The following is an 18790-nucleotide window of genomic DNA, read 5'->3' as shown; positions in this document are numbered from 1 at the left end:
ATCTCACTTCGCTTAAAGATATGTCACTTCCCTTGCACAGTTACCCTTTGAATACATTCCTGCTAATAATTTTCTGGGTAAACATGCATGAAAGGAAATGCATGGTTGTCATAAACCATTACTTATGACTAAAATGTATAATGAAACTTACATTGGAGATTTCAGAGTTGGAGAAAATTAAGGGAAACTTAATGTTAGACCCATTATTAATTACAAAAAACATGGTGAAATTATTTTAAGGTGCAAAATATATACATAATGTTAGCACTAATCAGCCTTTCATAATCTTATGTTTTTTCCAGGTTGGGCATATTCAGGAACGGATGAATTCCAAAGGAGGCTACAGCAACAATTCTAGGAACACGCAGATTTAGAAGGTGTTCAAATTAGGGGTTCAAGTAATTAATCTCTTCAGATAGAAAGCTTTATATTTAAGTTTATTCATTACTGTTTGTACGCTGGTTGTAAACTGCTAAAATAACACCATTTTATTCTGTGACAGCCTGTACAAACTGGGGATCTGATTACAAAACTATAAAGCTGTGTTAATGTTAATGGACAGCGCCATGTTTGAAATATGTGCTAAATATAGTATTTAAAGTACTACATGTACTGTAACTACAGTTTTAATTCATGGCTCTTTCCCAACTATAAATATCGGGGTTTTAAATTCTGTTAAGATGATGAAGAAGCAAGGTTAATATTTTGTTCAGTTTTTACTTCTATAAAACTAACACCTGAAGAAAATTCTACCTATCTTGAGAAAATGGTCTTCAGTCTGATTTTAGGCAAGAATTATTTAACCTGGCACAATTTTTCTGGAAAAAAAATGCTCAAGAAGATATTTAAGTACTTTAAAGCTTATTTTTTTTTCTTTAAGATTAAATAGCTTTTTGCTGACCCTCAACAAAATGAGAATAAAAGGTTTGCTCTGTTCGGTTAATATATCTCATGGGCTATGAGTGAGAGCCCATAACATGCCTTAAGTTCTACTTTGTTAAGACAAAAGCTGAATATCTCAAACAGGTTTTGCATCACAGCCATAGTGGATGCCCTGAAATGCTTTGTGAATGTGTTGTCAGATAAAAGGGTTAGGTGAAGAATAATAATGTAAAAATTGACAATATTATTGGTGGGCTTTTGAAGTAGGACTGTGGGATAGGATTCTTGCTGCTACTGAGAACTGCAGAATATGTAAGGTGTGATGAAAATCTTTCAACAGTGGTTGCTTCTATTCTAAAAGTGAAGACTTGTTTTATAGACATAGTGTTGCTTAGCTGTATTTTCTCTTCTACCGTTGGAAGATGGGTGCACACTCTGAATTTACTGAGTTCTGACCCAAATGAATCCAGAAACATTTGTCTGAATCAAATTCAATCAATTTCTTGTACTCTTAATTCTTGCCTGAAACTGTAGTCTAGTATGTGAACTATAATTTAAATTGTAACAGTCAGATTTTGGTTCATGAGACAAAAGGTATTTGCAGAAAAGAACTGAAACATTCTACTGAAGTGCCCAAATGTGTATATAAGCTACCTCAACTCCATTTCAGCTGCATGAAGTGAAAGCAGAGAGCTGAAGTCCTAGATTTAATGGATCTTCTATTATTGGAAAATAAATTTGCTTTAAATAGATGGTGGTCATTTATTTTACTGTAAAGCGCTTCAAGTTTTAAAATAGGCATTTTTAACAAGTGGACCTGTGTACAGTTTTAAGTAATTCATTCTTACTAAAATGTTTGTATGAATATTATTCAGAATAGCATTTCTTCTGCAGAAGGCAACTGTATTCTTATAAAAAACAGATCAAGTATTTGACAATTCTTCTGATGTTCATCCTTGTCCTTGACTATTAATATCTCAAACTATTGAGTGCAAAAGTCTAAGGTAATGCCTTACAGATTGGAAGGTGCTGTAGCAGTAAATGTAATACAAACGGAATTAAATAATATAGATCAGGTAGTGAGATGAATTAAACATTTTTGAAAACTCAGTTTGGCCTTGAATTTTAAAAGGCTGCTTAAAATCAACAGTCACCAACTGGTGGCCCGTGGACCACTGGTGGTCCGTGAGAAAATTTTGGTGGTCCACAGAGAAATTATCTGCATTTTTTATATTGCACTAAATACTATTTATCTTTGTTAAAAAAATCATATCCGGGATATAAAATTATGAATGTAGTGGTCCCTGAAGTCTGAAAGGCTGGTGACCCCTGCTTGAAAGTGAGCCACAGTGCGTTCCTTTGTTATTTACCAAATGTCTCAATATTGTTTCTTATCAAGGATTCAATGTTATTGACTGAATTGCAAAACAAGGCTGAAACTGGCAGAGTCTCTCTTTAGGGGAGAGAATAGGACAAAATGACAGCATGGTGAATGAATACTACATGGGGAGAACCAATTAGATTTTATTAGAATACGCCAAAACTGGTAACATTCTTAGAAACTTTGCCCAAACAAGAAATTACTGTAAGCATCAGCTGTTTAAATAGTTCAAAAGTTGCTCTATGGTGGCTTAATCATTTGACCCGCACTTGTTAATCACAAGTCCCATTGATTCCACTTGCGTCTGAATGTTACCTAACACATCTGAATGGCTGTCCCTTAAATGTCATAATTTAGTCTACATTTCAGGAGCAGGCTAGGCTAGTGTGCTCACTTCCTACAGCTGACAATTTCTCTCCTACCAAAAATAAATCTGCTTGAGGTTCCTCCCTGTAGCAGCCGGGGCCTTGCTGGGCAGCGAGTCAGGTCTTGCACAAAAGGAGAACTGTTGTAATTGCCTGTCAGAGCAGGCAGTGAATTCAACAGCCTCCCAGTGTGTCAACAAGCCAAAATAGCAGGCAGCCAAGCCAGCCCTTCACGGTTCAGAAGGCAGAGACTTTAATTGCAGCCACAGGCCGGCGTTTGCCATGGCTGGCAGGGTTAGAGAAAAGCCAAATTAAACCACCTCTCTAGGGAGAATTAATATCATAGACCGAGAATGTCTAGTAACAATTTTGGAGAGTTAAGTGAAAACCTTCCCAATTAGTCCCAAGATAGCACTGTATAGATCACGGGTCTCCAACCTTAGCAACTTGAAGCCTGGCAGACTTCAACTCCCAGAATTCCCCAGCCAGCACCTGGCAACTTGAAGCCTGGCAGACTTCAACTCCCTGGGGAATTCTGGGAGTTGAAGTCCGCCAGGCTTCAAGTTGCCAAGGTTGGAGACCCTGGGTATAGGTGACTTACAACAGTTCCTTTAGTGACCATTCAGTTACCATGGCCCTGAAAATAGACTTACAACCATTTTTCACGCTTACGACCTTTTCAACATCCCCATAGTTACCTGAGTTATATTCGGACGCTTGGATAATTGGTTCCTATTTATGACGGTTGCGGCAGCCCGGGGTCACGCGATCCCCTTTTTGCGACTTTCCGACCAGCAAACATGGCAAGAAAAGTCATAAAATGGGGGCGAAACTCATTTGACCCACTGTCTTTGTTTAGCAGCATCAATTTTGGGCTCAATTGTGGTTGTAAGTCAAGAACCACCAGTGCTGCAGCCCATCCCTTGGGATTTCCCCCAGATTTGGCCTAAGGGATCATCATCAACCTGGCGGTAGATCCTTGGCAAGAGATTGGATGGATGAATGGATCGATTGATTGACTAATTGGGAGATTTTCTGCTCGTGGCTCAGCGAGACCGTCGCTCGGGGTGGGGGATAGGAAACCCCGGGAACCGGTGCGGGGCGTTTGGCCCGGGGGAGCGCCCTTCGCCGCTGCTTCTCCTTCCTCCTCCTCCTCCTCTTCTTCCTTCCCTCCTCCAGGCCGGCTTTTTCCGCCGGCGTCTGTGCCGCCTCTACCCCGGAGGAAAGCCCGCCCAGAAGAGGAGGCGAAGTCCTGGCCGTGCCGAGCGCCGGCAGCCGCCCCGGAAAGAAGACGCGCTCGGTGGCATCGGCGGCGGTGGAGTAGGACCCGGCGGGGGAGGGAACGGTTGGCTGCGGGCCAGCTGGCCGTAGAGCCTCTGCGGGGGCGGCGTTGAAGCCAGGCGCGGGGCATGGGGGCCGCCCGGCTGCTGGGGGCCGCGCTCTGGGCCCTGCTCCTGCCGCTGGTAAGGGCTCGGGGGGCGGGAGGGGAGGGGGACACATCGCGGGACCCCCATCGCCGGGCAGGGAGGGCAGGAATTTCGGGCTGGTCGCCCGCCGATCGCCCCCCAGCAAACGCTCTCGGGGCTTTCCAGCGGTGGAAGCGAAACCTTTCGCGGGCGCCACGAGTCTTTCTCTCTGCACGGCCGGCCTTCTTCCCCTCCCCCCCCCAGTTCGGGAAACCCCCTGGGTGGGCGCTCTCCCCCCCCCACCAGCCCCCCTTAGCCTAGAACTCCCACGCACCTGGCCTCTGAGCATAGGAAGAGGGCAGCCGAGCAGAGAGCGCCCTCCTCGGTGCCCCCCGCGAGACCGGGGCGGGGGGGGAGCCGTCTAGGGGAAACGTGGGAAGGGGCTTCCCGTGCATCCCCGTTGGCGGCTCCGTCTAAAACCCCCGTAAACCTCCAGCCAGGTAAGGCTGCTCCGGGTCTGGTTTTGTTTGCGCATGCGCACCGGTCTCCAGCCATGACACTGGGGCTTGCATTGAATTGAAACGGCGATGCTTTGAAGTTTTTAATGGACGAGGAGAGAGGCAGGTCCCGGAAGTTGACGGCGTTGGTGGCTGGACTTGGACTTTGCTCCTGTTGGCTTCGGGGAACGGGGACCTGCCTCCTCATATGCGGCTTGCGGAGGCCGTTGTTTACCTTCCCAGCTGCTGGAATAGCAATAGCCCTTAGACCAGGGGTGTCCAAACTTGGCCCCTTGAAGAGTGGTGGACTTCAACTCCCAGAATTCCCCAGCCAGCATGAGCTATAAATATGAGCAAGTTGCTGGCTGGGGAATTCTGGGAGTTGAAGTCCACCACTCTTCAAAGGGCCAAGTTTGGACATCCCTGCCTTAGACTTATATGCCGCTTTACAGTGCTTTACAGCCTTCTCTAAGCAGTTTGCAGTCAGCCTCTTGCCCCCAACAATCTGGGTCCTCATTTTACCCACCTCGGAAGGATGGAAGGCTGAGTCAACCTTGAGCCCGGTGAGATTCGAACTGCCAAATTGCAGGCAGAAGTCTCCTGCGGTACTGCCCTCTAACCACTGCGCCTCCTCCACTCTTTTTGGAATGTTGGAAAACTGGGTCCTGATGGCCCTGGCCATCCACACAGCCACTAGCCCCATGGTCCTGGCTAGTATAGGTCGCCCTCGACTTACAACAGTTCATTTACTGACGGTTTGAACTTACAACACCACTGAAAAAAAGTGATTTAGGACCATTTTCCACACTTACGACCGTTGGCAGCATCCCCAGGGTCACGTAATTTAAAATTCGGATGCTTGACCACTGATTCACATTTACGACGGTTGCAACGTCCCGGGCTCATGTAATTCGCCTTTTGCGAACCTTCTGACAAGCAAACTCAGAATGGGAAAACCAGATTTACTTTAACAGCAAATCGTGTTTACTAATTTCAAAACTGCAGTGATTCACTTAACAACGGTGGCAAGAACGGTCGTAAAATGGGACAAGCCCGCTTAACAAATGTTTCACTTTGCAGCATAAATTTTGGGCTCAATTGCGGTTGTAACCCTTGGACTACCTGTGTCATCTGAGAAGCAGATCGTGGGAAGGCATCCCTAATCTTGAGTGTGCAGTTGCTGGGGTCCGTGATAGTGCTGTTGGTGTAAATGTGGGGGCAAAATAGACCCCTGGCTTTGCTGCAGGTTATCCAGGTGGGCCTGCTTATTCTTGTTCCCTTGAGGCTTATGAAAACAGAATACAATAGAGTGGAATTCTTTACTGGCCAAGTTTGATCGGACACACGAGGAATTTGTCTTCTGTGCATAAGCTCTCAGTGTACAGGAAAGCTATAAATGATAAACCATGGTCATGGTCATTATAAAAATACACTCATCATAAACTTAGTGATAGTCATAGGATACTAAATAAGCAATCAACATAAATCATACTAGGAAACTAAAAACATCTGCTTCAGGTGCAAGGATTTGTGGAGGGGCCTGAGAAAGTGTAAGGTAGATTGTCTAGTATGGGTTGTAGCCTTGTTTGAGTGACTTGAGCTGTGAGCTCTGGGTGACAACTGGTGGCGTTTCTCTTGTTGTGGTCTGCCTTTTAATAGGTCTGCCTTTGAAACCGATCGGACTCTGTCGATGTATCAGTTAGTTTTGTTGGTGGGTATTTTAGTCTTCTGAATGCCTGGCTTAATTCCATCAGTGGAGCAGTTTGGTCTAGGACAGGGGTGTCAGACTCAAGGCCCGCGGGCTACATCCAGCCCGTGGGCTGCTTAGATCTGGCCCGCGGAGCCACCCTGGAAACACCGAAGGACCGGCCCGCAGTGCCTTTGCCAGTGAAAATGGAGCCCGGGAGGGCCGCTGGCAGAGCGCTTGAAGCACCACAGGCAATGTCACACAAGTGACATTGAGCTGGCCACACGCATCTTGGCCACGCGCCCCTAGCTCCCCCGAGGTCAAACACACAGCGCTCAATGAAATCGAGTTTGACACCCCTGGTCTAGTAGTTAAGGCACTAGGCTAGAAAGTAAGAGACTGAGTTCTAGTCCTACCTTAAGCATGAAAGCCAGCTGGGTGACTTTGGGCCCACTCACTCACTCACTCTCAGCCCAACTCACCTCGCAGGGTTGTTGCTATGGAGAAAAATAGGAGGAGGAAGGTTTGTTGGATATGTTTTTGCTGCCTTGAGTGATTTGTAAAAAATAACAAAGCTGGGATGCAAATAACATAAATAATGGACTTAGAACAAATGCAGATGTAGTTAGCGTAGCTTGGTGATTTTTATTTTATATAGCATGAAACTTAATAATTGCCACACATATCTAAATGTTTTCAATTTCTATTCACAACACACCAAACTTTTGACTACTTGTTTTTCTTTTTTTCTTTTTTCTTTTTAAAAAGCAAAATCGACACAAAGATTTTCCATGCTGCCCCAAAACACTTTTCTAGCGGATTAATAGCTGCTTACACAATACTGTGGCCATGAGTAAGTGTCTAGTCCTTAAACAACATACCATCGGGACAGGACAACAAATTCACACAGTGTTTCATCAACCAGCTTTGATGCCAGGAAAAAAAGGGGAGTTAGGACACGGAGTGTTGCAAACTGCATAAACAAAACTCCAGCCGTCATTTCATAGGGAAATCATTAAGTTTTTGGGAATTGCTTGAATATTTTTTCCCCTGAACGTAACGTTTAAAATAATGTATAAGAATCGCATCTTAAATAGGTTACAGCTTCAGGCTAAATAGTCTGGACTCAGCAACTAAAATACTTAGAAGTGTTGTGGTCCGCCAGCAGTCTGCGGAGTTGGCAATGGAATTGGACAGTGATGAGGCTGAGGTGAGGCCAGGGCCATCGGGGAGTGAGGTGCAGACTCCAGAGCCTGATAGTAGTGAGGCAGAGGAACAGGAGGAGCCTGTTCCTAATGCACACATGAGAAGAGCTGCCAGAAGGCAAGAGCAGCTCAAGCAAAAAGGACAACTCGGGAGTAGGGCCAAGGGATGATTGGGCCCTCCCATAAGGCTTAAAACAGACCAGCAACGGTGTTTAGACTTTGCCGGAAAACAGCTTCAGTAGCTTCGTCTTCTGCTTCATCTACATCTTACATTTATTTTTGTGACTTCTGAATGTTTGCCAAGAAAGGCCTTTGGTAGTTTGCCTAATTGGATCAAGGTTTGCGATAGGACTGAGGAATTTGTGTTGGGAGGAATTTGTTTTAATTTGAATTCAACGAATAAAATTGGTTTGTTTTTTCACAGACTGAGTTTCCTACTACCTTCTGAGGCCTGGGTCACAACCGGGTTAATAAGTTAGAGCCGTGATGATGAACCTATGGCACGCGTGCCAGAGATGGCACGCAGAGCCCTCTCTGTGGGCACGCGCGCCGTTGCCAGCTGGTCTTTGTGGGCGCCGAAAAATGGCCTGAAAAACAGCCCAAAAAAAATAGCCAAAAATGGCCCCAAAACAGGCACGTGCAGGTTTCAGGTTTCCAGTGCTCTGGCGCACACAAAGACCAGGTGGCCGGTTGCATGCGCGTGCCAGAAACCCAAAGCCCAGCTGGTTGGCATGTGCATGTACACTGGCCAGCCGGTCTTTGAGTTTCCGGCACACTGATGCGCCTGCATGCATATGCATCCACGCGCATTCTGATTTGGGCACTCAGTGCCAAAAAGGTTTGCTATCAAGGAGTTAGATGTCAGAGCTACAGCCTTGAAATCCAGAAAACAGAAGCAAACCACTTTTGTCCCTGTGTCCATGAGATCATCATAAGTCAAGCTCAGTTTCAAAGATGGACCGAAAAAAACAGGATGGCATGTGGTTTAAATCCCATCCTTAGGCACAATCTGAGTCACTCTCTGGATTCCGATGACTCAGCCAATCAGCATCTAACGTCTGAAAAATGTTTCTGATGACATATTTCCAAGCCTGTGAACCACAGGAACAGATGAACAAAACAGACGTAAACAGTGATGTTTACCAAACAGCAAACAAAATGTCAAGAGTTAGTTCATTCTAAATTCTCCTAGGTGAAGAATGATCCCACTTAAAGTTAAATGAAATCCTCTACCATCCACAAAATGTTTTTGCTTAATTTAAAATTAGTTAGGGGAACCACATCATGTGAAAATGTCCAGCAGCTCAACCTACAATCTTGCTGAATTCTTAGTAAAATTAAAATTGTTTGAAGAACTGATTGACAGATATTTTTTTTAACTTGGCAGTTTTAATTCTGGCTGAGAAAGAGTTTGAGAAACTCAAAAGCTTTAAAAAAAAAAAAAGGTTCCAAAGTTTTGGTTGGCTTAGCAAACAATGACTTCTGTGGAACTGTGATTTAAAAAGGAAGTTGAATCGACTGAATAATTGAGTTCATTGCATAAACCAGTTTTGAAACTGGGTGGGTTTTACCGAGGTCAGCTTTCTTCGCTCAGACTTCAAACAATATTCAATTTTTTAAACTCTGTCAGATGTATATATGGCCTCATGCAATTCTTTTTAGCTCCTAAACAATTAAAAAACACAAAACTTTTTAAATAATCTGGTTTTTTTTCTTTTTCTAATAATAGATAAGTGCCCAAGGAGGAATTCTGCATGCAGTTCAAATTGACAATCCCTATTTAACCAAGGATTATTGCATCTATTACAATTCCACCTGGACTTCCCTTCCTGATAGCTTATCTAGCATTGTAAGTATTTATGCATCTTATGCATTAAGAATGGAATGAATTTCAGTTTGGGGACTTTTGACAAGTTTCACACCTAGCGCTAAGCTATATTTATTTTTCTTTAGTCCATTGTGATTCGGTCAGTGCATAATACTAAGCCACAATGGCGGGATTCCCACATTATTTATTTGTTTATTTTATTCAACAAATTTATATAGCTGCCCAACTCACACACTGATGATTCAGGGCAGTTTTATAAAAAAAATAAATTAAAAAATCTATAATAAAAAACTTTTTAAAAAAACAATCTCCCACCCTCCACGGCAGCAACCACACAATCAAATCAACCATTTGATCATCAATGTCTCTATTCGTGGTCCCAGGTCCCTGATAAAAACCACGTTTTCAGGGCCTTTCAGCAATGGTGCGATTCAAATAATTTAACAACCGGTTCTCTGCCCTAATGACCAACTGGGTAGGTGTGGCTGGGTGGTCATGTGACTGGGTGGGCGTGGCCAACTCGACGTCACTCACGACGAGGGGCGCTTCACCTCGCCTGGCCTCTTGTGACCATGGGGATGCTACAATGGTTGAAAAAAAAAAAACAGAAGGAGATTTCTTGCAACAACCGGTTCTCTGAACTGCTTAGAAAGTTAACTACCGGTTCTAGAGAATAGGCGCGAACCGGATGAATCCCACCTCTGCCTTTCAGGCAAAACAACAGGGTAAGGGTCCAACCATACCTCAAGGGGAAGGATGGAGAAGGGCCCACTACTGAGAAGGCCCTTTTTTGTGGTTGTACCAGAAGTACATCTCTAATTGATGGGACCTGTCTGCCTGTCCTTATGGGTTGGGCGACTGTAATAGAAGAGGCAAAGTTGGACCATAAGAAAGGCTGAGCGCCAAAGAATTGAGGCCTTTGAACTCTGGTGCTGGAGAAGACTCCTGCGAGTCCCTTGGACTGCAAGGCGATCAAACCGGTCAGTCCTAGAGGAGATCAACCCTGACTGCTCTTTAGAAGGCCAGATCCTGAAGAGGAAACTGAAATACTTTGGCCACCTAATGAGAAGGAAGGACTCCCTGGAGAAGAGCCTAATGCTGGGAACGATTGAGGGCAAAAGAAGAAGGGGACGGCAGAGAAGGAGGTGGCTGGATGGAGTCACTGAAGCAGTCGGTGTGAGCTTAAATGGACTCCAGAGGATGGGAGAGGACAGGAAGGCCTGGAGGAACATTGTCCATGGGGTCGTGATGGTTCGGACACGACTTCGCAACTAACAACAATAGAGGAGAGGCTTCACATAGGCTGGTCCCAAGCCATGTAGGGGTTTAAAGGTGATAAGCAGGACCTTGGATTATGATAAGCAATAAGCCATCAAATCAGTTGGTATAGTGTGGGAACATACCCTGTTTCCCTGAAAATAGGACCCAACAGAAAAATAAGTCATTGCATGATTTTTCAGGATCCTCGTAATATAAGCCCTACCCCACAAATAAGCCCCAGTTATGATTGTCAGCCAGATGGGTGCATTGAGTACCATATCCCCCCCCCCAAAAAAAGAGCTAAACAGAAAATAAGCCCTAATGGGTCTTTTGGAGCAAAAATTAATATAAGACCAGGTCTTATTTTTGGGGAAACACAGTTGTCAGAAGCAATTGGCATCCCTAACGGGAGATCTCATTGTCCAAGCTATAGTGCAGTATAGTACAGTTATAAGGGAACAATGCAGCTAAGTTTGGATTCATACATGTAGTAGAAGGACATGGGAGTGAAATATTTGAAAATGATACGGTTGGGCTGGGAGGAAGAACCCTGGGAATACCACCCTTGTTAAGTTCCTGTAAGCAGAAAGCTAGCACGGTAGGAAAATGTTGGATTTCAGGTTTGCTTGGCAGAAAGGTTTCAGATTCCAAGGCAGAAAGTTGGTTCAGGAAACATGGGCGCACAGACCGGACCTGTCTACAGCTCCTTAAAGCAGCCACATCTTTCCCCAGAAACCATTGCAGACGTGAGAGGCAGCTTTAGCAATCCTGTGTGCTTTAGGGAATTGCAAACTGGGATTCAGGAACAGCTGTTAGCCTCTAACACAAAGACAGAGACCTTGAAATAGTATGTCCTCCTTCAGTGGTGGGATTCACATTTTTTTTACTACCGGTTCTGTGGGTGTGGCTTGGTGGGCGTGGCGTGGCTTGGTGGGCGTGGCTTGGTGGGCATGGCAGGGGAAGGATACTGTAAAATCTCCATTCCCTCCACACTCCTGAGGAAGGATATTGCAAAATCTCCATTCCCACCCTACTCGTGGGGGAAGGGTACTGCAAAATCCCCATTTCCTCCCAATCAGCTAGGACTCAGGAGGCAGAGAATAGATGGGGGCGGGGGCAGTCAGAGGTGATATTTTACCGGTTCTCCGAACTACTCAAAATTTCTGCTACCGGTTCTCCAGAATTGGTCAGAACCTGCTAAATACCACCTCTCTCCTCTTTGCATTCTCACAAAATGCATTTACTACTCTGTGTTAAGGATTTTAATTCTGGTTCCTGTTAAATAATAGGAAGTGACAAAAAAGGTTTTTTTTTAAAAAAACACACACCCTGTTTCAGCTACATTGTAGAAGTCTCTTGCATGTTTAATCTTTAATTTTTGGTTTTGTTTTTTAAATGACTTATTTTTATGATCTTTCAGGACTATGCAAGACTGGATTTTTTGACCCATACGTTGCTCTGCAGCCCATCCGACGTTACTCAAGACATCAAGAACAAAGCAATCGTAGTAAAGAGGGGAAATTGTACTTTTCTAGAAAAGGCAGAGATTGCTCAGCGGTTCGGTGCTAAATTGTTGCTGGTGGCCAGCGAAACTTCCATAGTAAGGTCCAGTTTTTGACCAGTTGATTGCTTTCTGTCGGTCTTTTGGTGCACGGAAACTGATTTGTCCATTTTCCAATTGTTATTAGCAGATCTATGTGATTTGGATCAACATGTACAGATTTTTTTTAATAGGCTGGCCCTGGGACCTGAATCTGTAGTATCCTATATATATATCTTTTAAGTAGTATGTTGTCCCCAATTCGGGTCTGAGCCTGGTGCCAAAGCCAATGATGGACGCCAGACATCCAAGTTTTCTGATTGCTTTTTCTTGGAGTACTCCAAGAAAAAGGGCTCCTGGCCAAAATGCCAAGAATCAAGAACAAAGGATTAAGAAAGTTTTATACGATTTCACTAAAAGAGAAGGCGGGACAAGGCAAGATAATAAGAAATATCATCTAATAAACATTTTAGTAATAATTCTACAATTTGTTCTATTGGTCTCTGGCTGTCCCTATTCCTATTCCGGTAGCAAAAATTTTTTTGCATTTCACCACTGCCCCTGATCTACATAATAGCGTGGAATGTGCGGGGGAAGGTCTGTGTTAAAAGACAGATGGGAGGAATTAAGAGCCCCCTTTTCTGAGAAATACCTGTGATTTAATCAAGTTTTGGCTCACATAAGCAGACACAAACTTATTTCCATTTTTCTAGCGTTCTCCGGGAGGGAACAAGACCCAGAATCTCACCATTCCTATTGCGCTCGTTAGAGACGCAGATATAAAGGATTTGGAACAGGTAACAATCCTTTTCACCATGGCTTTTTGTGTGGGTGAACGAGAAAAACAAATGGCTTCTGTTGGAAATTACCGTATTTTTTGGAGTATAAGATGCCCCTTTAGGGAGGTCTGTAACCGGTAACTGCTTAGGGAGGGCTGTAAAGCACTGTGAAGCGGTATATAAGTCTAATTGCTATTGCTATTGCTAAATGGCCATGAATTGATTGGCCAACAAAGGCTGGGTGGCAATCAATGGGTTATTCAAAGGGAGGAACAATGTCTAATATTCAACCAACGTGTCTTAACTTTCTAATTTTTAGAGTCTTGGAAGAAATGTTAATGTGGGATTATATACACCCCCTTCGCCGGTCTTCGATTATAATTTGGTGATCATTTTCCTAATCGCAATGTTCTGTGTGTCTCTTGGAGGCTACTGGAGTGGCAGGGCAGAGCTGTGAGTTTAATTTTTTTTTTTTTACTGTAATACGAAAAACATTTCTAAAACTGACGGTTAGCTGACGGTGAATGGTTGGGCTTCCATTCACCATGCAAATTCCTTGCACGCTGCTTCAGTTCTTTAAGTAAATGGAACAATGGAAGTATGGGTGTCGCTCAGAGTGGTTTCAGTATGAGATGGGGTTGTGGCCTGTTGGCCACTGACCGCCCCCAGCAGCTGAATCAGAGGAGGGGAGGAGGCGTGGGAGTCAGGGTCAGCATTAGGGCAACCTGGGAGCTCTGAGTGGGAAGAGGGAATGGAGCTGGCAGAGAAAGAGAGAGAGAGAGCCTGGGCCATCCGTCAGCCCTCAGATGGAGAGTCAACAGCTCCCAGGTCTGGAGGTGGCTGATGAGGAAGAGGAGGAACAGCTGGATCCAGTGCCTGATGCGCTGATGCTCAGAAGGCAGAGGAGAGGAGAGCAGTGGAAATCCTTGGGCTGATCCTTGGGAAGGAAAAGCCACCGTTGCTAATGAAGCCCCACCCTAACTCTGGGGATAAAAGGCAGGAGGCGGAGATGAACAGATGTAGCAGACAACTATTCATCTTCCGGATGGACAGACTTGTTAGCCAGTGAGAGAAACTTTTTGCCTGGGGTGCCGGCACTCCTAATAAGGGAATCTTTTGAGTTCAGGCCAGAGGGATTGTCGTGTTTGGGGAGCTGGGTCAGAACAGATGAGCAGCTGATAAATGTCATGAATAAATCTGCTACGATAGGTCCAAAAAGCTAGGTGTTGGAAGAGGCATTGAGATAACGCACACCATCCTTTGAGCATCTGTGCAATGTACCCAATCTGCTCACACACAGCCAGGAAGTAAAGATCTTTTACAAAACGTGTCTTTGAAGAACAGAGCCTGGGAGGATGCATTTTTTTGTCAAGAATTACAGGGACACCAGGGCAAAGTTGCCCAGATAAAGAAGTCATCCTCTGTGACAATTTCCTAAGTGCTTCTTTTTTGTCCACCCAGTGAAAAGCTGAAACGAGGCCCCAACCCCGGAAGCAATGAATCATTATCGGATGAAGAAACTCTTACTTTAACCCCTTTGACCGTGGTCATATTTGTGTTCTTCTGCTGCATTATGCTGGTCTTGATGTATTTCTTCTACAAATGGCTCGGTAAAAAAAAAAAGAGAGTTTGGGATTGGAAGGGAAAACATGTTGCTGAATTGCTAGTTCTCTACCCACAAGATAGACCCCTGCATATTGGAATGCCTTTGATATTTAAAATAGGTGTTACAAAGATGGATTTTTGGTCTCAGTTACTTCCTGAGGCAGCTTGGCATGCCAAAAGTATTACAACATTTCAAAATAGTAAATCTTCCCCCGATGCAATTTAGGCAGATTTTTCACAACCCCAAAGTGATTTTACAAACATGTTTTAGGCCAGTGGTTCTCAACCTTTATAGTGCTGCGACCCCTTTAATACGATTCCCCACAATGTGGCGACCCCCGACCATAAAATTATTTTCGGTTTGAATTTATCGCGCCTGAAGCCATATCGGCTAGCGATCTGAACTGCTTGCGATTGCCTTGAGGACGGAGGCATTAAAGCGGAGACTCCTCCCCTATTAAGTTTATCGCACCTGAAGCCAGATTAGGCTAGCAATTGGGAGTGATTGCAGCTGGCTTGAGAGGGAGACATCAGAGCAAAGATTTCTCTCTTTTTTAATTCATCACGCCTGAAGCCGAATTCGGCTAGCGATTTGAAGAGCCTGCAGCTGGCTTGTGGAGTCAACCATTGGAGCGCGATTCTTCGACTCGCAAGTATACTTCCCATATTTCTGATGGTCTTAGGCCACCCCTGGAAATCGTCATTCGACCCCCAACGGGGTCCCGACCCACAGGTTGAGAACCGCTGTTTTAGGCACTTGTATAACAGCTGTTCTCCTGCCCTGTTGTACCCAAGCCTCCTTTTTCCACGTGAAGCACATGTTTTGGCGTGCACTGTACATGTGTGCACACACAGCGTGCATTTGGCGCATACCGCGCATGGGCAGGCAGTGAACTGGTGGCAATTTGCGGAGGATTTCACCACTGGTTACCTGTATCCATTTTTATATGAATCTCTTTTCCCCGTTACTGAAAGATTGATAGTCGGTTGGTTCTAGTTTGTTTGTAACCGTGTCCTCCTCCTTGTTTTCCCTTCTTGTCTAGTGTATGTGGTTATTGCCATATTCTGCGTGGCATCTGTTTCGAGCATGTACTCCTGTCTCTCTGCCCTGGTGAAAAATATACCTTATGGACAATGCAGGTAAAGTGCTCTATTATATACAATTTTTTAAAAGGAGATAAAAATATATTTTTTTCTTTTGAAGATGAAAATTAAGTCACAGTGAAATCTCAGTTTGGCCTCCAGTTGATCAGACTTTGGATGCCGCAGGTCGGTTATTTAGTGATGGATATGGAAAGCGTAAGGGGACGCAGTGGCTCAGTGGCTAAGATGCCTTGACTGACAGGAAGAATGCTATTCTGTCTAAAAAAATCCCTCTACTAAATCCCCAGAGGTGGGTTTCAGCAGGTTCTGACCAGTTCTGGAGAACCGGTAGGGGAAATTTTGAGTAGTTCAGAGAACCAATAGTAAAAATTCTGACTGGCCCCGCTCCCATCTATTCTCTGCCGCCCGAGTCCAGCTGATTGGGAGGAAATGGGGATTTTTCAGTAACTTTCCCCTGCCATGCCCACCAAGCCATGTCACATCCACCAAGCCAACACCCACAGAACTGGTAGTAAAAAGTTTTGAAACCCACCACTGTAAATCCCCCCCTCCTACTTTCCCACACCTGAGAAAGTGGCAGCACGAAAGCTTCTGGCCTAATATGGCTTCCAAAGCTGACACCATAAGACCTGAGAGAACAGCCAATTTTTTTTTAAAAAAACTTATATAATAAAATCAGTATGGATGCCTGTGAAATCTCTGTATGCATAATGACAAGGAAGTAGTGACATGTTCTCTGTGATATCACAATGCAAAGCCAGCCCCTTCATTTTTATTTATTAAATTTAGACGCCAGCCAGAATAGAATACTTTATTGGCCAAGTGTGATTGGACACAGAATGTCTTTGGTGCATAGGCTCTCAGTGTACATAAAAAGACAAGACACATTCGTCAAGAATCATAAGGTGCAACACTTAATGATAGTCATAGGGTACAAATAAGCCATCGAATCATACTAGGACACTATCAATATAAATCTTAAGGATACCAGCAACAAGTTACAGTCATACAGTCATAAGTGGAAGGAGATGGGTGATGGGATTTATAGTAGTGCAGACTTAATAACTATTTTGACAGTGTTGAGGGACTTATTTGTTTAGCAGAGTGATAGCGTTCGGGAAGAAATTGTTCTTGTGTCTAGTTGTTCTGGTGTGCAGTGCTCTATAGCGTCGTTTTGAGGGTAGGAGTTGAAACAGTTTATGTCCAGGATGTGAGGGGTCTGTAAATATTTTCACAGCCCTCTTTTTGACTCATGCAGTATACAGGTCCTCAATGGAAGGCAGGTTGGTAGCCTTTGTTTTTTCTGCCGTTCTAATTATCCTCTGAAGTCTGTGTCTGTCTTGTTGGGTTGCAGAACCAAATCAGACAGTTATAGAAGTTATACTGCGAGTATCTACTGATATTCTTTATTTATTTATTTATTTATTTTATTTATCGTATTTTTATACCGCCCTATCTCCCGAGGGACTCAGGGCAGTTTACAGCCAAGTAAAATATACACATAGATAAATACAAGTTAAAACCACAATTTAAAATACTTATTAAATACGGTCAAATGTTAAAACCCCAATAAAATAATAAAACCTGATTAAAACCAAATTTAAAATTTAAAAATTCTAGTCCAGTCCTGCGCAAATGAACAGATGTGTCTTAAGCTCGCGGCGAAAGGTTCGAAGGTCAGGAAGTTGGAAAAGTCCTGGGGGAAGTTCGTTCCAGAGGGTGGGAGCCCCCACAGAGAAGGCCCTTCCCCTGGGCGCCGCCAGCCGGCACTGCCTGGCTAACAGCACCCTGAGGAGTCCCTCCCTGTGAGAGCGTACGGGTCGGTGAGAGGTATTCGGTAGCAGCAGACGGTCCCGTAAGTAACCCGGCCCAATGCCATGGAGCGCTTTGCTTTGTTTCAGTATAATTTATATCTTCAATGGAAGCAGGTGGGGGAAAACGCCTGAAATTTGCTGAGTGTAATAATGAATTCAGCAAGGCTTGTCTTTGTTACTGGAAAATGTGCTGTGCATCCTGTATTTGCAATGCTGATGTCTTCTTGTTAACTCTGTTGTTTTAGGTTTCCATGCTGGAATCGCGCCCTTGAAGTGAGACTTGTTTTCCTCTTTCTGTTTTGCTTAGCGCTGTCCGTTACCTGGGCTGTGTTTCGGAACGAGGATAGGTAAGTGAAGAACGAGAGCCAGTTTGGTCTAGTGGTTTAAAGCACCAGACTAGAGAGCAGGAGGCTGTGCATTCTAGTCCTGTTTTAGGCATGAAAGCTGGCTGGGTGACTTTGGGCCAGTTACTAGGAGACCATGAGTTCTAGTTCCACCTTAGGCATGAAAGCCGGCTGGGTGACTTTGGGCCACTTACTAGGAGACCCTGAGTTCTAGTTCCACCTTGAGCATGAAAACCGACTGCAGATAAAAAAATAAAATAAGGGTGAAGAATTTTAGGCTTTCTCCATGTTGAAATAAATACTGCTAGAAAAAAACTGCCATTTCTGCTGGTGTAGAAGAGAAGCAGCAAAGAGGCATTGGGGTGTATGGCGATTGAGTAAAATCCCCCCCTTTTTTTCCCATGCATGCATGGCAAATGCACAGGTGTGCCCACTATCTTGGATTCCCCCCCCCATTGGACATTTCTGCCAGGATAGCTCTTCCTCTCCCCTTTCCAAAATCTTGCACACTTTGGTATCTGTGTCTATATTTTAAATTTTTAGAGAGCTGAAACGGGGAATATATATATATATGTATATGTATATGTATATGTATGTATGTAGGTCTTTGGTTATTTGGGTTTTCTCCTGCGTAAAATTGGAAGTGTCTTGGCGACGTTTCGACGAAATCTCATTCGTCATCTTCAGGCTTCAGCTTCGTGCTTCTGGGAAGCTGAAGCCTGAAGATGACAAATGAGATTTCGTCAAAACGTCGCCAAGACACTTTCCATTTTACACGGGAGAAAACCCGAACAACCAAAGATCTATCTACAAACACCCGTGAAAACCTCAGAAAACACACACATATATATATATATATATATATATATGTAGATCTTTGGTTATTCGGGTTTTCTCCCGCATAAAATTGGAAGTGTATTGGCGGCGTTTGTGAAATCTCATTCGTCATCTTCAGGCTTCAGCCGTGCTTCTGGGAAGCTGAAGCCTGAAGATGACAAATGAGATTTCAAACGCTGCCAAGACACTCAATTACATGGAGAAAAACCGAATAACCAAAGACCTACATACAAACACCCGCAAAAACCTCAAAAAA

At 44.2% G+C, this 18790-nt stretch overlaps 1 protein-coding gene across 3 annotated transcripts in view; it reads left to right on the top strand.

The window, feature by feature from the left end:
* Window positions 1-3846: 3846 nt before the first annotated feature.
* Window positions 3847-18790, top strand: part of SPPL2A (signal peptide peptidase like 2A) — a 35260-nt gene continuing 20316 nt past the window's right edge. Inside the window, exons 1-8 of one of the 3 annotated variants that reach the window (XM_058156521.1) lie at window positions 3852-4091; window positions 9153-9272; window positions 11932-12111; window positions 12765-12848; window positions 13150-13283; window positions 14292-14440; window positions 15479-15575; window positions 17599-17700. In XM_058156521.1, the coding sequence (XP_058012504.1) occupies window positions 4038-4091; window positions 9153-9272; window positions 11932-12111; window positions 12765-12848; window positions 13150-13283; window positions 14292-14440; window positions 15479-15575; window positions 17599-17700 (920 nt within the window). In that variant the 5' untranslated portion in view covers window positions 3852-4037. Of the gene's footprint in view, window positions 4092-9152; window positions 9273-11931; window positions 12112-12764; window positions 12849-13149; window positions 13284-14291; window positions 14441-15478; window positions 15576-17598; window positions 17701-18790 lie in introns of all 3 variants that reach the window. The other 2 variants (XM_058156522.1, XM_058156523.1) reach the window with 2 other exon arrangements.

The sequence above is a fragment of the Ahaetulla prasina genome, chromosome 13 (genome assembly GCF_028640845.1).
Source record: "Ahaetulla prasina isolate Xishuangbanna chromosome 13, ASM2864084v1, whole genome shotgun sequence".
In the NCBI taxonomy this organism is placed as follows: Eukaryota; Metazoa; Chordata; class Lepidosauria; order Squamata; family Colubridae; genus Ahaetulla; species Ahaetulla prasina.
Note: the sequence above shows the minus strand (reverse complement) of the source record. Positions and strands in the feature narration are given on the sequence as shown.